The 14,641-nt window shown below is 48.9% G+C and overlaps 1 protein-coding gene across 3 annotated transcripts in view; it reads left to right on the top strand.

The window, feature by feature from the left end:
- The window catches only part of ADCY8 (adenylate cyclase 8), a 156,817-nt gene that overhangs the window by 79,408 nt on the left and 62,768 nt on the right, over positions 1-14,641 (top strand). For all 3 annotated transcript variants that reach the window (XM_036031429.1, XM_036031428.1, XM_028533875.2), the window contains exons 6-7: positions 131-289; positions 4,320-4,590. In XM_036031429.1, coding sequence (XP_035887322.1) covers positions 131-289; positions 4,320-4,590 — 430 coding nt within the window. The remainder of the gene's footprint in view (positions 1-130; positions 290-4,319; positions 4,591-14,641) is intronic.

Below are 14,641 nucleotides of genomic sequence, written 5' to 3'. Positions count from 1 at the left end.
AGGCTTCCTGGAAGAGATGGCATATAAGAGGGCAGGAGTTGAACTTACGGAGTAGGAAAGACGAGGGCTACTACCAGGGCCAAGGGCGCCCACCTTACACGTGTGTCTCTCCATGCACCTATGTCCACAGGTATGTGCGGTCAAGGACGAAGCATGATGTGGACATGCGAATCGGGATCCACTCGGGCTCCGTGCTGTGCGGCGTGTTGGGCCTGCGCAAGTGGCAGTTTGACGTCTGGTCCTGGGACGTGGACATTGCGAACAAACTGGAGTCGGGAGGAATTCCCGGGTGAGCCAGGGCGAAGCCCTCTTCTCCGTGCCCCTCGTCACCTGCCCGCTGTGTGACAGTGGGTTTCCTGTGCGCAGGACTCGGGCGCAGGGATCGAAGAAGCAGTTACTTGGGAGCAGACAGAACCTCCCAGGGTCTGAGATTATTTGGGTTTCTTCTTTGTGCTTGTTAAATGTTTGGTTATTTCCCATCCCTATCAATCAATATGCACAGGAATAAACTCAGCTTAGTTTTTTGGTTTTTTCCAGTAAGAGAGTTAGCCCCCAATTCTAAACATGGGGTAAGTACCTACTGTGTACTAGACAGGCTGCTGAATAACATTAATACATAACATCATTTGATCTTACAGTACCCCACATAGCAAATACTAGCTTCCTTGCTTTAAAGAGGAAACTGAGGCTCAGAGAAATTACGTGTCACGTAAACACAGCTATTAAATAGTGCCTCACTACACATCACTGCTTCCCATTGTTGAATTATCAGCTCGGTTTGCTCAGGGCTGCCCTTTTATTATGCATCTCCAGGCCCTCGATGTGCCCCCAGGAGCCTAGCATGATGCCTGGCACGTAGGAAGGAGGAAGGGAGGGGAGAGGGAGGCACCCAACCCCACGGCACAGTGGCTGACAGTCTGGACCCTGGCGTCGCGCAGAGCTGAACTATAAAACCCTTTCCCTGCCGCAGCAGCAGCCACATTGCCCCCCACACCCTCTGAGCCTCGGGTTCCCAGGTCAGTGGCTCTCGGCTCCAGCGGGGATCTGAGGCGCCTGGAGGGGTTGTTAAATCTCAGGTGGTTGTCCCCCACCTTCCATACTTTGGATCAGTTTGTCTGGGGTGAGACAAAGACTGTGTCTTTGCAACAAGTGCCCGGGTGACGCTGATGCCATTGGCCTTGATACCACACTTTCGGGACCCCTGTTCTTGGGGTTTCGTTAAGTGAGAAAATGCATACAAAGTGCTTCGTCCTGTGCCCGGTAAATATGAGCTGTTGGCGGTGGTTACTGTATGGAGATGATGTAGGATCTTAGAAGGACCTTGCACATGGAGTCCTTGTCTCAGCCCAGCGCGGCCACCTACCAGCAATACGACTCTGGGCCGGTTTCTTTCTCACTGCGTCTGGGCCAGTTTTTTTTTATCACAAAATGAAGGGGGAAATGCCTATCGCTCAGAGTTGCTGGAAGAAGGAAAGTCATGTGACACGGTCCACGGAGCCAGCCAGCCGTATTGTGATAGCTTTGGCTACAAGATAGCACGTATGCAAAATACAGTGTTACCAACTTGTTAGATCTCATTTACTCTCACGACTGTGACTGTTATATCCCGGCATTGACAATGATCGGGAGGCGCCGGGTTTACCTGGCATTCCGTACAGGAGAATGTCGTCTGACTCATTTCTGTAGATAAATGTAGTCACCGGCCTCTCGTCTGCACACTCCCTGCTCCAAAGCTCCAGGGAGCAGCCCCGATAAAAGGAACATCTAAAAAAACCCAGTTCCCATCAAAACAGTGACGTGCAAATTGATTGGAACCTCCGCAGAAGAATTAGTAATGAGTGAAGGTGGGGGTGCCTTTCACTACAGGAAACATAATATTGATTTAGCATACGCAAATACTACTCTTCCTGTGCCCCAATACAGGATAGGAAGACGTAGAAATCAGAGAAAATGCCAAACGGGGGTTGATATCTAACTTAATTACTTTAAAGCGAGATCAGCCATCAACCTTTATAAAACCCTCTGGAGTTCCACTGTGGCTGAGAGGAAAAGACAGCCAGCCCTCTAGCCCCTCGCTCTGAGGCAGGTCGGGAGAAGTCTGGGCGCTGATTTCACAGGAGGTCCAGCATCCTTTCTTTTCTCCCAGGCCAGCACGGCTCAGCTCGGATGTACCGGCAAATTCATCTCGAGAAAACGTTGTGTTTGTGTAGCACATTTCTGAAGACAGCTCGAAACATCTTTACATGTTTCTGCTTCTGTTATCTCAGCCCGGAAATCAGTGGCCGTGTGCAAGGATGCTGGTTTGGGAAATGTGGGGAGTGTGCCTTACACGATCACAAACGCATCACTGGTAGTTTCCTTGTTTTTGTTTTCACGTGTCCTTTGCAGTGAATTGTTCTCTCTCTAACAGAAGCTGAACGGAGAGGGTAAGAAGGGCAAGAGGGAAGCAGACGTAGTACTGAAAGTACAATGCATTCGGAAATGTCACTCAAGAAATTCATTGTTTCCTCACATGTATTGTTTCTAGATCACAAAAGCCAAGCAAAATATTATGCATATACCTTATTCATTCATTCATTCATTCCTTCACTTAAAGGAACACTGAAGTTGGCCTAAGGAAGTAAGTTTTAAGCTGCATCAAGGACTAGGAAATTGTCACACAGACAATGTGCAGGGCGCCTCCTGGGCACAGGGAAAGGCTTGTTCTGAGTTTAATAGACATGAAACGGCACCTTGAACTTGAAGAAATACCTATTACTTGACGAGCTGGAGAGGGGACAGGGTAGTACACTGGAGGGTGTCAGAAATGAGCTTTGAGGTGATGGGGCCCCGGGAGGGGAGGCCTTAGAGACCCGGCACAGAACTCAGACTGCATCCTGCGAACCCGGAGCAGGAAATGACAGCAGTGTGATCTCAGTGACATTTTTTAGGACGCTCCTAACAATTTAAACATTTGCTTTTATAGTATGGACAATGCACCATGCACCATTTTGACTACTTACACTAACCAACTCTTTTCGTATTAAGTTTACTGGGGTGGCATTGGTTAATAACACAAGTTTCAAGTGTACCGTTCTATACTGCATCATCTGTGTACTGCATCGTGTGCTCACCACCCGCAGTCTAATCTCCTCGCATCACCATATATTTGACCTCCTGTAACCTCTTCATCCTCCTCCACCCCCGTTCCCATCTGGTAACCACCATACTGTTGTCTGTGTCCGTGAGTTTGTTATTTTGTTTGTTATTGTACTTTCTGTTTTACATCCTACATATGAGTGAAATCATGTGGTTCTTGTCCTTTTCTCTCTGACCAATCAACTCTTGCCGTGACCCAATGAAGTGGGTACCATTGGTTTTCCCCTTTTTATGGATAAGAAAATGGACTCAGAAAGGTCAAGTAACCTGCCTGAGACCTATCAGCTAGCAAGTAAGTGGCAGAGGCAGGGCCTTAATCCCAGCAGTCTGGCCAGAGAGTCCACGCTTGTAGCCGCCCTGCTGGTCTGCCCGCGCCACACCACTGCACAGTAGGTCGTCCGGTGGAGTGAGACAGGAGAACAAAAACACACTTCCCCAGAGTGATTAATCACGTGAAATTTCCACCGTTCACGTCTGATCCTTAAGGCTCTTCGTGTCATCTGTCGTTCTGCTAAAAAAGAAACTTGAGTCATGAGCTGCAGTGGCTGGTGACGGAGCAGGAATGAGTCACTCACCTTGTGAGTGAGAGTGGCCCGCTGCCGGCCCACACGTGCCCACAGCTCTGTTCTCTGCCCCTTGTAATGGGCACATTTCAGGAAAAAATGCATCTTACAGTGGCTTCCCCTAAAGACCTTCCATGGAGCTCTGTGGACTTGTAAGACCTGCCTTTACTCTTAAGGAGATCTTAGACAAGTTGAAGAAATAGGCAAGGCACTAAAAGAACTGTCATCATTGCATGGTGACTTTGGACAATAATTGCCATTGGGTTCGGAAACATTTGTGGGACTTGTTTTCCCAAAATAATGCACAGCACTGAAAAAGAGAATCACTGAGGTCGCGCTGAGGGCCACAACAAAAGCCAAAAGAAGTGTCGACACGTGGCTCAGCGGGGCAGCATTTCATCATTGCACAGGGGTCGCTGTGCACATGCCATGCACTGTTGATTTATGCTTGGACTTTGGTTCTATTTTATTCTTCCTGATTTTTCAGGGGAACATACATTGTCCCTGAGGGCAGGTCCTCACAGGACCTTGATGTTAGCCTTGCCTAGGACAAAAATCAGCAATGTCCTTTGCCAGCCTCGTCCGGAATGTATAACGACCTATGCTTTATGTACACAGGAGGATTCACATCTCCAAGGCCACGCTCGACTGCCTCAACGGTGACTACAACGTGGAAGAGGGCCACGGGAAAGAGAGGAACGAATTCTTGAGGAAGCATAACATAGAGACCTATTTAATTAAGCAGCCCGAGGAGAGTCTGCTGTCCCTGCCCGAAGACATCGTCAAGGAGTCGGTGAGCTGCTCGGACAGGAGAAACAGCGGGGCGACGTTCACCGAAGGGTCCTGGAGCCCCGAGCTGCCCTTCGACAACATAGTGGGGAAACAGAACGTAAGTCCTGGCGTCCTTCTTCTGGCTAGCCAAGTGCATGCCCAGAGCACCCTCACGGGGGGAAACCGATGCTTCTTTAACCTTATCTCGGCCCAGTGACATAATTGCACATGATCAAACGTATCTCCTCGGGACAGAATTAACCTGTGTGTGCCATGTCAGGAAATGCCAGAAATGCCAGTGGTCCCAACGCCTTCTCCTTTTGTTTTTTTTATTTTTCGACCTCACTAAAAATAAATGTCATGTGCAGCTGAATTAACAATTTTACAAACAGTAAGTGACTCGTGCTGGAAAAGAGAGATCCGATGTTATGAAACTGGCAGCTCAAGCAAACAAGATCGGGCCCATGAGAATGCTATTCTCCAGGTAGCTGGCAGGCCGGGAGTTCCGAGCTGCCCTCTGTGGTTTAAAGTCAGGAGGACACTGTTGATTTGGGAATTTAAAAGCAGCACCAAGTGATGCCAAGGGTGAAGGTCAGAGAGTTCAGGAGTGGCATGAAGTGTCAAAGCCACCCACATAATTCTATCCCTATTCATTGTGAATTTGCTTCATATGCAAGAGATAGAGCTCCGAAGTCAGTACGTAAGGTGTAGATCACCAATCAACAAATCAATTCTTAAATTATTTCTTCAACTGCCAGGATTCTGCCAAACCCAATGAGACGCGCAGACTCCGAGAGGCACTGGAGGGTGGAAGCTGGTCACGGGAGAGGACCAAAGTGGATCCAGGGACATTCCTGTCCCTGGAGTGCTTGTTCAGAGCATGGGCAGGTCACCTGCTCAACTCTGGGTTTCTTCTTTCATCATCTGTGCCAAGCACATACAGTTAAATTCATATACATTAAATGGTATAACTCCACTGTCCTTTTTTAAAGAAACAAACACGAAAAAGCCAATACATGAGGCTGGTAAACAGTTTCTGACATGCTCCTGAGCCAAGCAAAAGCTGAGAGTGCTTGGAAGTAAATCAGCCAAACCAAGAGCGTCAGGAGCCTCCTGAAGCCCTGGGGAGGTTAATTGTTTTAATCCGTGGACCTGAACTTTTCTCATTAACTTTTAGATAAGAAAAAATCTGTCTGCTTGGAGACATTTAAAATGGAAAAGGTTAAAATGCTGAAAGCCTTCTGCATCTGACAGATGGCGGGGGCACGCTGAGGCTCGGTCACCCTCTGTCTCCGCTCAGTTCTGCGTGGAGGCCTGAGGGGCCGTGTGTGCGCCACATCCCGCTGGGGACGATGCACGTCGAACCGGGTCCCTGTTTTGCAAGGGTCTGCCCTTAGGGTCTTACTCTTCTTTTGTAAGTGTTCGGTTTTCCCCAAAATCACTATGCCCACACAAGTCACCACTGAGTTCCGTGCCTCCTTCTTTCCATCCCTGAACTGGTGAGCACGGTACAGTTTGCTGCTACATAAAAGGCGCTTCTGTGTGCTTCCTGGTGGGGGTGCACGGCCCTGCCGACAGGGGCCCCCTCAGCTGCTCACCGGGAGAGAAGGCGTGTGCCTCACCTCGGGTGCCTCAGTCACTGCGTGAAATTGTCTCTCTCTCTTTATGTTTCTTTTTCTTTTTGCTGTTTGCATTCAAAAAACTCCTTTCTTTTTAAGCTGATTGTGGAAATTGGGATAATTCCTCATTGTTTCTTGTCTCCGTTGTACCTCGCCTCGCTCCTAATGATTGAGAACCGGGATGGGTGGAGATGCTTGGTTTTATCCTGTGATTGATGGATCTGGTAAAATTGTACAGGAGTATCTGAAATATTTCTTTGCTCATTTCCTAAAACTACTTGCTGATATCACTAAATAGTTATTATACAATATGTCATTGTCAGTCGGGAACCATGCCATGCATCTCTCACGGGGCCTGAGTTTTGCCCGGACACACCCCACGTGCGCCATCTTCACTGTGCGTAGTCTCAGCTCATTTCGATGCCCTCAGACTTAGGAGCCAGTGAGTGTGTACTGACATCCACATTAACTGGTTGGCACTGATAAGATTTAGGAAGTGACTGAGTCATTGTAAACAGCCACAAGCTCTCAGAGTTTGCACCTGTGCTTTGCTCTAGAAGTCAGGGTTCACCTGTGCCTGGAGGAGATTCAGGCTGGCCTGGCTGAGACTGTGCTCCGCCAAAACACCAGCTGGTTCCACAGAAAGCCCAGACCATCCGTTTGTCTGTCTGTCACACGTAAAACATACTAATGCTTCAGTGGGGGGGGTTCCAGCTGAACTGGCCAAATGTTTGGGCTTCTACTGATTCATAATGTGTGCTTAGGAATACTTTTAATAGCATTGGTATTCTGTGCCATAATCTATGCTCTGTGGATAGCAGATGTTCAGCTGGTTACATTCTCATTCATTCGTACAACGAAGATTAATTGGGCATCCTGTCCATGCCAACTACTAGTAGTAACAAAAGGAGGGACACCAAAAAGAAACGTTCTAGGGGTAGAGTCAGCCAGTAGTTTATATGTTTCACTTCCCACTGTTCAGCTCAAATGAGAACAATACCTGGCAAGTAACAGGGCTTGATGACATTCGTTGAGTGAGTGACTAAAATGAGAGATGTGGGTGGCAACAGAGAGGAACCACTCAAGTTCAACTTCTAGATTTCTTGCCTAGGCGACTGGGTGGACGGTGGAACTGCCCACTGAAATGAGCAATATGGGAATGGCAAGGGGATTAGGTGGGAAACACTGGGAACTGAGTTTGGAACGTGCTGAGCTTGAGATGCCCGGGACAGGTCTCGGCGGAGATACCCAGAGGCTCCTGAACACTCGCTTCCGGAGCTCAGGCATACAAGAACTGTGCGAGGGAAGTGAATCTGGAGGTCATCGGACTGGCGTGCTAGCCGAAGCCATGTGAGTGAAGGAGATCACGATAGGGGATGTATAAAATAAAACAATAAGATGACGCAGGATAGACCTTGAGGGATGCCAGAGGGGAGGTGAAAGAGAGTAGTGACCCCATGACAGTGACAAATGGGAAGGAAAGGGATGAGACGAGAACTGGGGTGTGTGGTGGTATAGAAGCCTGGAGGGCAGGGCATTTTGAGATGGAGGGAGCGATCAGCAGTGTCCCGTGTAGCCAAGAGGCCTTGGAGGAGAGGACATCATTGGCAGGAGGCAGATTTGATGAGCTGGTGCAGTCAGAAGCCAGCTTGTCACAGTTAATAATCGAGGACTCTGAATTTCCAAGTAGAATCCCCAACTCCGCCCCTAGTCTCCTCCCCACAGCCCATCTAAGGAGTCCATCAGTGGTTTGGAGGAGCAACGACTGCACTAAGAATTACTCCAGTCCTTGTCTGTGCTTGAAGATTCATCCCCTTTTTTGATGTCACGCACCTTCTCTGCCCCCATGTGTGTCCATTTGGGTTAAAATTGCTGACCCAGCCTGAGCTGTGGTACCCAGCTTGCTCTTGGATGCCCTCTGTACTCCTGCTTCCATCCCTGACTGCCAACATGCAATGCATTTTAGGAGTTAGTTTATGTGCACTATGAAATGAAAAAGGGTGGGGAATTGCTGGGCCGGAGCACAGTGAGCAAGGAGGAAGGGGGTTACAGGTGAAGTTAAAGGGCAGGGAGCTCCATCCTGTAAGCCTGGCCGACCTGGGACTTCATTCTAAGGGAAGCAATAGGAAGGTTTCCAGAAGGGCTGTGACATGGCCTGGCTTAGATTTTTAAGAGATCACTTTGGCTGCCTTGTGGAGAATGGATCGCAGGGGCAAGAATGGATAAACTTGCATCTTAGACTTATTATGATGCACAGGAGGATACAAAGGACGAAGCTGTATGTCTCTGTGAAGTGTATTGTGCGAGGATATGAATCCTCTTTACATGATTTTTATGACAGGTGACATGCCAAGAATGTGGAGCCACCCTTTAAGAAGTGAAGCCCCTTTCGGAGCCCAGGGTCTGTCCCTCATATCCTGTGACATCCTGGCCATCGCCCCATCCATCCCTTTCATACGTATCGTGCCATCAGAATCTGGGCAGTTTTCTTTTACTCCTCCAGGCCCTTGAAAGGGGTCATCTGGAGAAAAGCACGCATTTGGTACTTCCTTTGCATTCATCAGCCGTTTCTACAAAGTCTATTGTCCTTGGTCATTATTGTCATCATGAAGTCAATATGTGCAGGGCAAATACTGAAGACACAATTGGAGTTTCTATATTCCACATAACCAAACAGAAAGTGAATGTGCTTCTTTGCCATGAGGACAGAGAAATTTTCCCAGTGCCACTATAATAGAAGTAGAGAGTTCGCGGCCAGGGACCATGCTGGGCATGGCGCTCACATCCTTTCCACTTAATTTTCAGAGCCAACCTGACCATGTAAGTCTGATGTGCCTGCTTTACAAATGAGAACATGTCATTCGTAGACATTGATGAATTCCCTGAGGGACAGGTACCTTGTAAATAACGGAGCTGGAGCGAGAACCCAATTATGTCCGACCCCCGACACTTCCCATCTGGCCACGCTGTGTCCCTTCCGTGGCCTGGAGATAAAGACACGCGCTGGATTTCCACCCTCTGCCCTGTTTGCAGGTCAGCCTTAAAGACAGGGTGTGTGGGTGTGTCCACCTTCGGAAGACAGGTCGGGTCGCTCACCAGGGAGAGTTAGTAGTTTTCTGTGAAAGCGCTAGGAAGTGACCAGACTTTCCTCCAGCCTGCCGTATCCGGCCAGGTAGCACCTCCCCCCGCCCATCCCCCCTCCCAGTGTGCCGATGGGACCGGGTACTTGCGTGGAAAACGGCCAAGCTGGGCAGTCTCTCACACCCACGTCCAAAACACAAACAGCCGTTTGTTTTGGTCCCACCGGGACCGGGGAGGGCTGAGCCCGGAGGGAAAGGGAAGTGTGGAGGGCGTGGGGCCGGCAGCTGGGCTGAGAAGCAGGGCACAGGGATGTGCTTCGGTTTCTCTCACTTCACGAGTCCACACTGGGACTCTCCGCAGACCCTGTGTTCTATAGCCCCCGGAATAAACGGAAGAATCCTCGTCTGATCACCTCATGGCAGCCTGACGCTGGGGAACCCTGATTCCTCCTAGTGAACTAGCTGGTCCCACCGGCTGCGAGTGGTGATCTTGGGATGAAGCTCTAGAGGACCGTGATTTGGAAAAGGCCTCAAAGGACACTCGAGGTAACTGAATTCTAGCCTGGATTTCTCCACGTAACTGCTCTACGGCCTTGGGCAACCGCCCCCACCCACCAAGCCTCAGTTGTCCCATCTGTACAGGGACAGAGCTGAACCGCTGATCCTGATGCCTCCTTTCAGCTCTGACATTGTCCCGTTTCTCAGCCTCCGGCCCATGCTGGGAGTCTGTGACCACACGGCTGCGTTACCTCCATTCAGAATCCGAAGCCCAGAGAACAAGTAATTCTCCAGGAAGCAATGGGGGTACCACCTGCTGTTTGCACTGACCCTCGTGCAGAATAACAGTTCAGCATGACTCTTCCCCTAGTGAACTGTCTGAAAACATGGATATCAAATTCAGCAATAAGACGTTTTTTTAAAAAAAAGTATATCTCACCTAACTAGGGGGTAAAAATTTCCCTTTCTCTCAGCATTCTGGGTAGCTGAACTTTGCTTGTATGGAGACAGGCACGCAAACATCATTGCAAACATCAACACCTTTTGCCATTTTTTGTCTTTCACCCTGTTTCCACCATGACCATAATGTTCTTTTCTTGAGGAATGTTGACCCCTGGGGTTTGGTTCCTTCCCTCCTGTTTCTGCCTCTGAAGGACAGGGTGCAAACTGAGTGCCTGGCCCCTTTCTTGTGCACAGAAATGCCCATGAGAAAAAGAATGCCTGATTCCAACTCATTTTGCTTCTGTCGCTCACCTTGGGCAAGCCTGTGCCCCCTGCAAGATGTACATTCACTCCCTCCTTCATTCAGTCACCCGTGTATCAACTACTTACTGAGTAACTGCCGTCTGTAGGCACTGTGGCGGGTGTCAGGGCAAAGGAGGGAGGAGGGGGGTGGGGGCGGGCTGTCCAGGAGCTCACGGTGCGGAGGTGTCACTGACACGCCCTCAGGACCACTGCCAACTTGCTGTCGCGCCAGCAGCAGAGAGCAGCGGAGGGTGGAAGACGGGTCCGGGGTCACTGGAGAAGACCTCCTTCCCCGAGGAAGTGGCTGCTGAGCTGGGATCTACAGACAAGCAGGGAGATGGGACCGAGGATGAGAACATAAGACCCCAGACGGAGGGGGAGAGTGAGGCAGCTTTTCCCCCTGGTTTCTCCTCTTCGAGACCAAAATGCAGACTTGCCTTTTCCCACAGAGAACTCTGACCCCTAAAAACACCCAAGAAGGTGTGTTTTCTGAGGTCACTGCTCCCGTGAGGAGCTGCCGAATAGTGGATTGTCCATATTCAGTCTTAGTGTGCAGGAAGTCACAGGCACATATTTCTCCATAGGCAGTTTGTTTGTAACCATTGGGACATTAGAGTCAGTTCTGATGTTCGCTGCATGGGACATTTTGCAGGACGTGGGGGGTGGAGAACGTGAAGAGCTCCGGTCACGGCCCTGAGTGAATCCGTACTTTCCCAGTAACATAGTAACTCTTGCTGACAACACGGCCCCCAGGCCGTGCGCAGCCCCGTCTCAGAAGAGAGCTGCTGGGTGCAGCCAGGAAGAATCACCAGTAGGGTCTGCTTTTTCACGCTCTTCAGAAACACAGGCGGAGTTGAAGCCTTCCTACGAGCACTGAGTGGATGAAGGAGGCAATCTGAAGAGCTTTGAGTAGTCATCCTTCCTTCCTCTGACGTTGCAGGGATAAACTAGGGTGGGGGAATTCAAGGGAGAGACGAGTTGGTGGCTCAGGGAGAACTGCAGTCAGGACACGTTACCTAAGTTGGCGAGTGTACAGCATGCAAGCCCTGGTCACCAGTGGCCGATAACTGCCAGAAACTTGTCTAAACAAACCAGGGGCTGATCAGTTATTTAGGGAGTCCTAACACAGTGTCCTGGGGAAATACAATTTAAGGTCAATGTATGCTGTTTTAAATGTGTGAAGATAGGTAGAAAGAGAAAAAGCAAAAACAAACAAACAAACAAAAAACTGGGTTTTCTTTCCTGACTTCTTGTATTTCCTAGATTTGAAAAAAAAGAACTGGGTTTGTTTTTCTTAATTATGGTGCCAGTTTTGCCAATGACCAGGCTAAGATTTTTTATTATAAAATGTCTTTATTTAGCTCCATCAGTATGTACCCATCTCTTCCCCACCAATAATACATTTTGTTGTTTTGACCTGGTGCAGTTCATATGTATAAAGGTTTTCATTTCCAAACAAAACTGCACATGGTGGGAGTGAACTGTGGATTCCCATTGTTTACACACAACTTGGCACATGCACCCTGCCCCGCCACGGCCCGGCTCTGCCTGGGGTGATGAATGGTACTTCCCTCCAGGGATTTACTTCCAGCCCAGAGCAAGGGCGCTTGACATTTTGGTTGGCCTGGCCAGCCCCATCTTTGACTATTTGTGTATGCATTTATTTTTTTACCTCACCTGGGGTCAAAAAGGAATCAAAGTAGTAATTCCTTGGGTATCAATAGAACTTTTTGAAAGGTTCTCCCACATCTCAAGGATCTCTATACCACTGCTGCTGAATTCTAGGTAATGACCCCCTAGATTTTGTTTGCATCCCTCCCACTCTAGGACTTTTATGTCACCTTTGGTGGCGTAGAGAATCTCATCACACCACGAGATGGTAAGAACTTTAGTACACATCATAGGCACTCACTCAGGATTCACTGTCTTCAGAGTACCTTCACACAGGACTGCTCGTAAGTGCTAAGCTCAGATGCAAACACTGGGAGTAATGAGGGCCCAGGAAAGCTGAATTAATGAGAAAGTTCCAAGAGGCAAGGGTGGGGCATAAAAGTTAGGATCAGAGGGATAGAAGCCACAGAGCCCCAAAGACATAACAGTTCAATCCTAATCCGAGTTACCTCCTCTTTCTCCCCTAGTTTGTCCTGTCATAACTGGTGGCGAGGAAGGGAGACCGGCTTCTTGAAGAGCAGTGGTTTGTAGCTCATTGCAACAAAATTAAGGAAAGCATCAATAACTCAATTTAATTATCAAATGGTATAATAGGAGTCCGAAAAAAACTCAGACCTATAGACTTAAAACAATAAACATGAGCAATTTATCGGCAACTCACAGTCTATTACAGCACATCCTCAAACCAAGTCATTTTGTTACAACACTGAGGAGATGCCCTAGGAACCGAACTCTAGTTTATACGAATTAGCCTTTAGTAAAATTGGTTTTGTTATGTCCTTTTGGTGCTGTTCCGAGAACCTATCAGGAACATTAAATGAGGAGTTACTATACTTGTTTCATAATCCTAAATATAAAGCGCTACTTCAGAATCTTCTAAAAGATGAAAGTGTAGGTAATTCTTATATTTCAGTTTTCTTCAAATTTCTGTTCTGAACACATGCGCACACACACAACACACCTTGCATTTTCCCCAGTGCCGTTGATGTTACTGAAAAACCTACATATTTTGTTTTGTTTTGTTCTGTTCACAAGGACACTGAGTAGCTTAGGTCCTGATGTGTAAGCTGCAGTGATTCAGATGGCCAACCCAAGGTCATCTGGTCATTGGGAAGGTGGTCACCTCTCCAGCCACAGCCAGTGACCTTTCAGCCCAGCCATTCCAGTGCTATGAGTACGGACTTTGGTTCCCACTCAATGGGATGGACAATGGTTTGTATAAACAAACCATTCATATGTCGGCTTCTCTGTCCCCAGCTCCACCCTTGGACGAGTCATGTCCCCAGCAGGAACCCTGCCTGCACCCCTGGGCTCACCCCATCCCTCCACTACCTCGTTACACCCCAACCCTGAGATGAGGTCGGTGCTGGAGTTTGCGTGTAGGTTCCACACATTACTGTGGATGTGATACTTCAAAAGCTGAAAATTCAATGGGCAGCTTGACTCCAGGCACGTGGCTTCCAAGTGGCCACATTTCAAGGGAGGTGCCAAGTTCGGTTTTGGCCAATTGTACAGAAGTTTAACTACTTTTTTTGATTAAAAACGGGCCAGGTGCCTAATGACTCAGGCACAATCACATTCTCAAACTGAGATTAGCATCTTTCTGAGGCGCTCAGAGGATAATGTCAAACAAAGCAAGGAGCCCTGAATTCACCAACAGAGGACCTGTCAAAGGAGCCAGACAAGCTCCCCAGGTGAGGCAGAATCTGTCAGACACCACCTGTCCCGGATTACCCTGGCTCTGAGGTCCTTGCACCAGAGCCCAAGGACGAAATCTGGAATGCTGGAGGTGGTCCCTGTGGCTCTGAGTCCCCTGCCCTAAGGACTCTGCCCCTCATTTGGAATTGTGGATGGCCTGGACAGTCAGCCACAACTGCCCACTGGCCCACACCTCACCCAAAGGGAACCAAGACCAGTGTGTCAGCAGCCAAAGGCAGGAGCCACAAGTATGATGAATGGAAGCGAGGAGAAAGACCTTCGATGTCAGGGAAACGTACCGGGAAGACAACCTAGAGCATCTGGGCTCTAAATCCCAATGAATAAACTGCCCTAACAGCCTGGCTGGTCAGTATCAGTCGGATGGTTAAGAGTGAGGTTGTGGGGTTCAAGTGAGAAGCAAACTGAGACATGTTAATGCTTATTGTGGGATCTGCCAGAACTAGGGGCACCTCTCTACCATTATTCTATTCTCTTAGTCACTAGCAGACTCAAATTTCAGAACACACAGTGACAAAGGCCGACCCAAGGATTTCACACATCCTTTATTCCCTAACAGATCTGCAAACCTCAGGTTCTGCCTACAGGTGGGGAGCAGTGATTGTGCAACACGCCTGGGCCCCAGACTGACGCTGACTGCTCGGGACTGAAGACTGGGGCGCCAGGCGGCCGAGGGGCGTGGGCGCCCCACAACGGGCCCACTGGGAATGTCTGACGGCTCCTTCAGCAAACAGAACAGACATTCTGACCCTCGTTATTTCACTTCCCAGAGCGGAAGCTACAAGCTTATTATGAAAATTACTGAAACCTCTATCCGTGGTGATATCCCAGAGACCTCTCA

The sequence above is a fragment of the Phyllostomus discolor genome, chromosome 7 (assembly GCF_004126475.2).
Source record: "Phyllostomus discolor isolate MPI-MPIP mPhyDis1 chromosome 7, mPhyDis1.pri.v3, whole genome shotgun sequence".
Taxonomy (NCBI): domain Eukaryota; kingdom Metazoa; phylum Chordata; class Mammalia; order Chiroptera; family Phyllostomidae; genus Phyllostomus; species Phyllostomus discolor.
The sequence above is the reverse complement of the archived record's forward strand: the minus strand, read 5'-3'. Positions and strand labels throughout refer to the sequence as shown.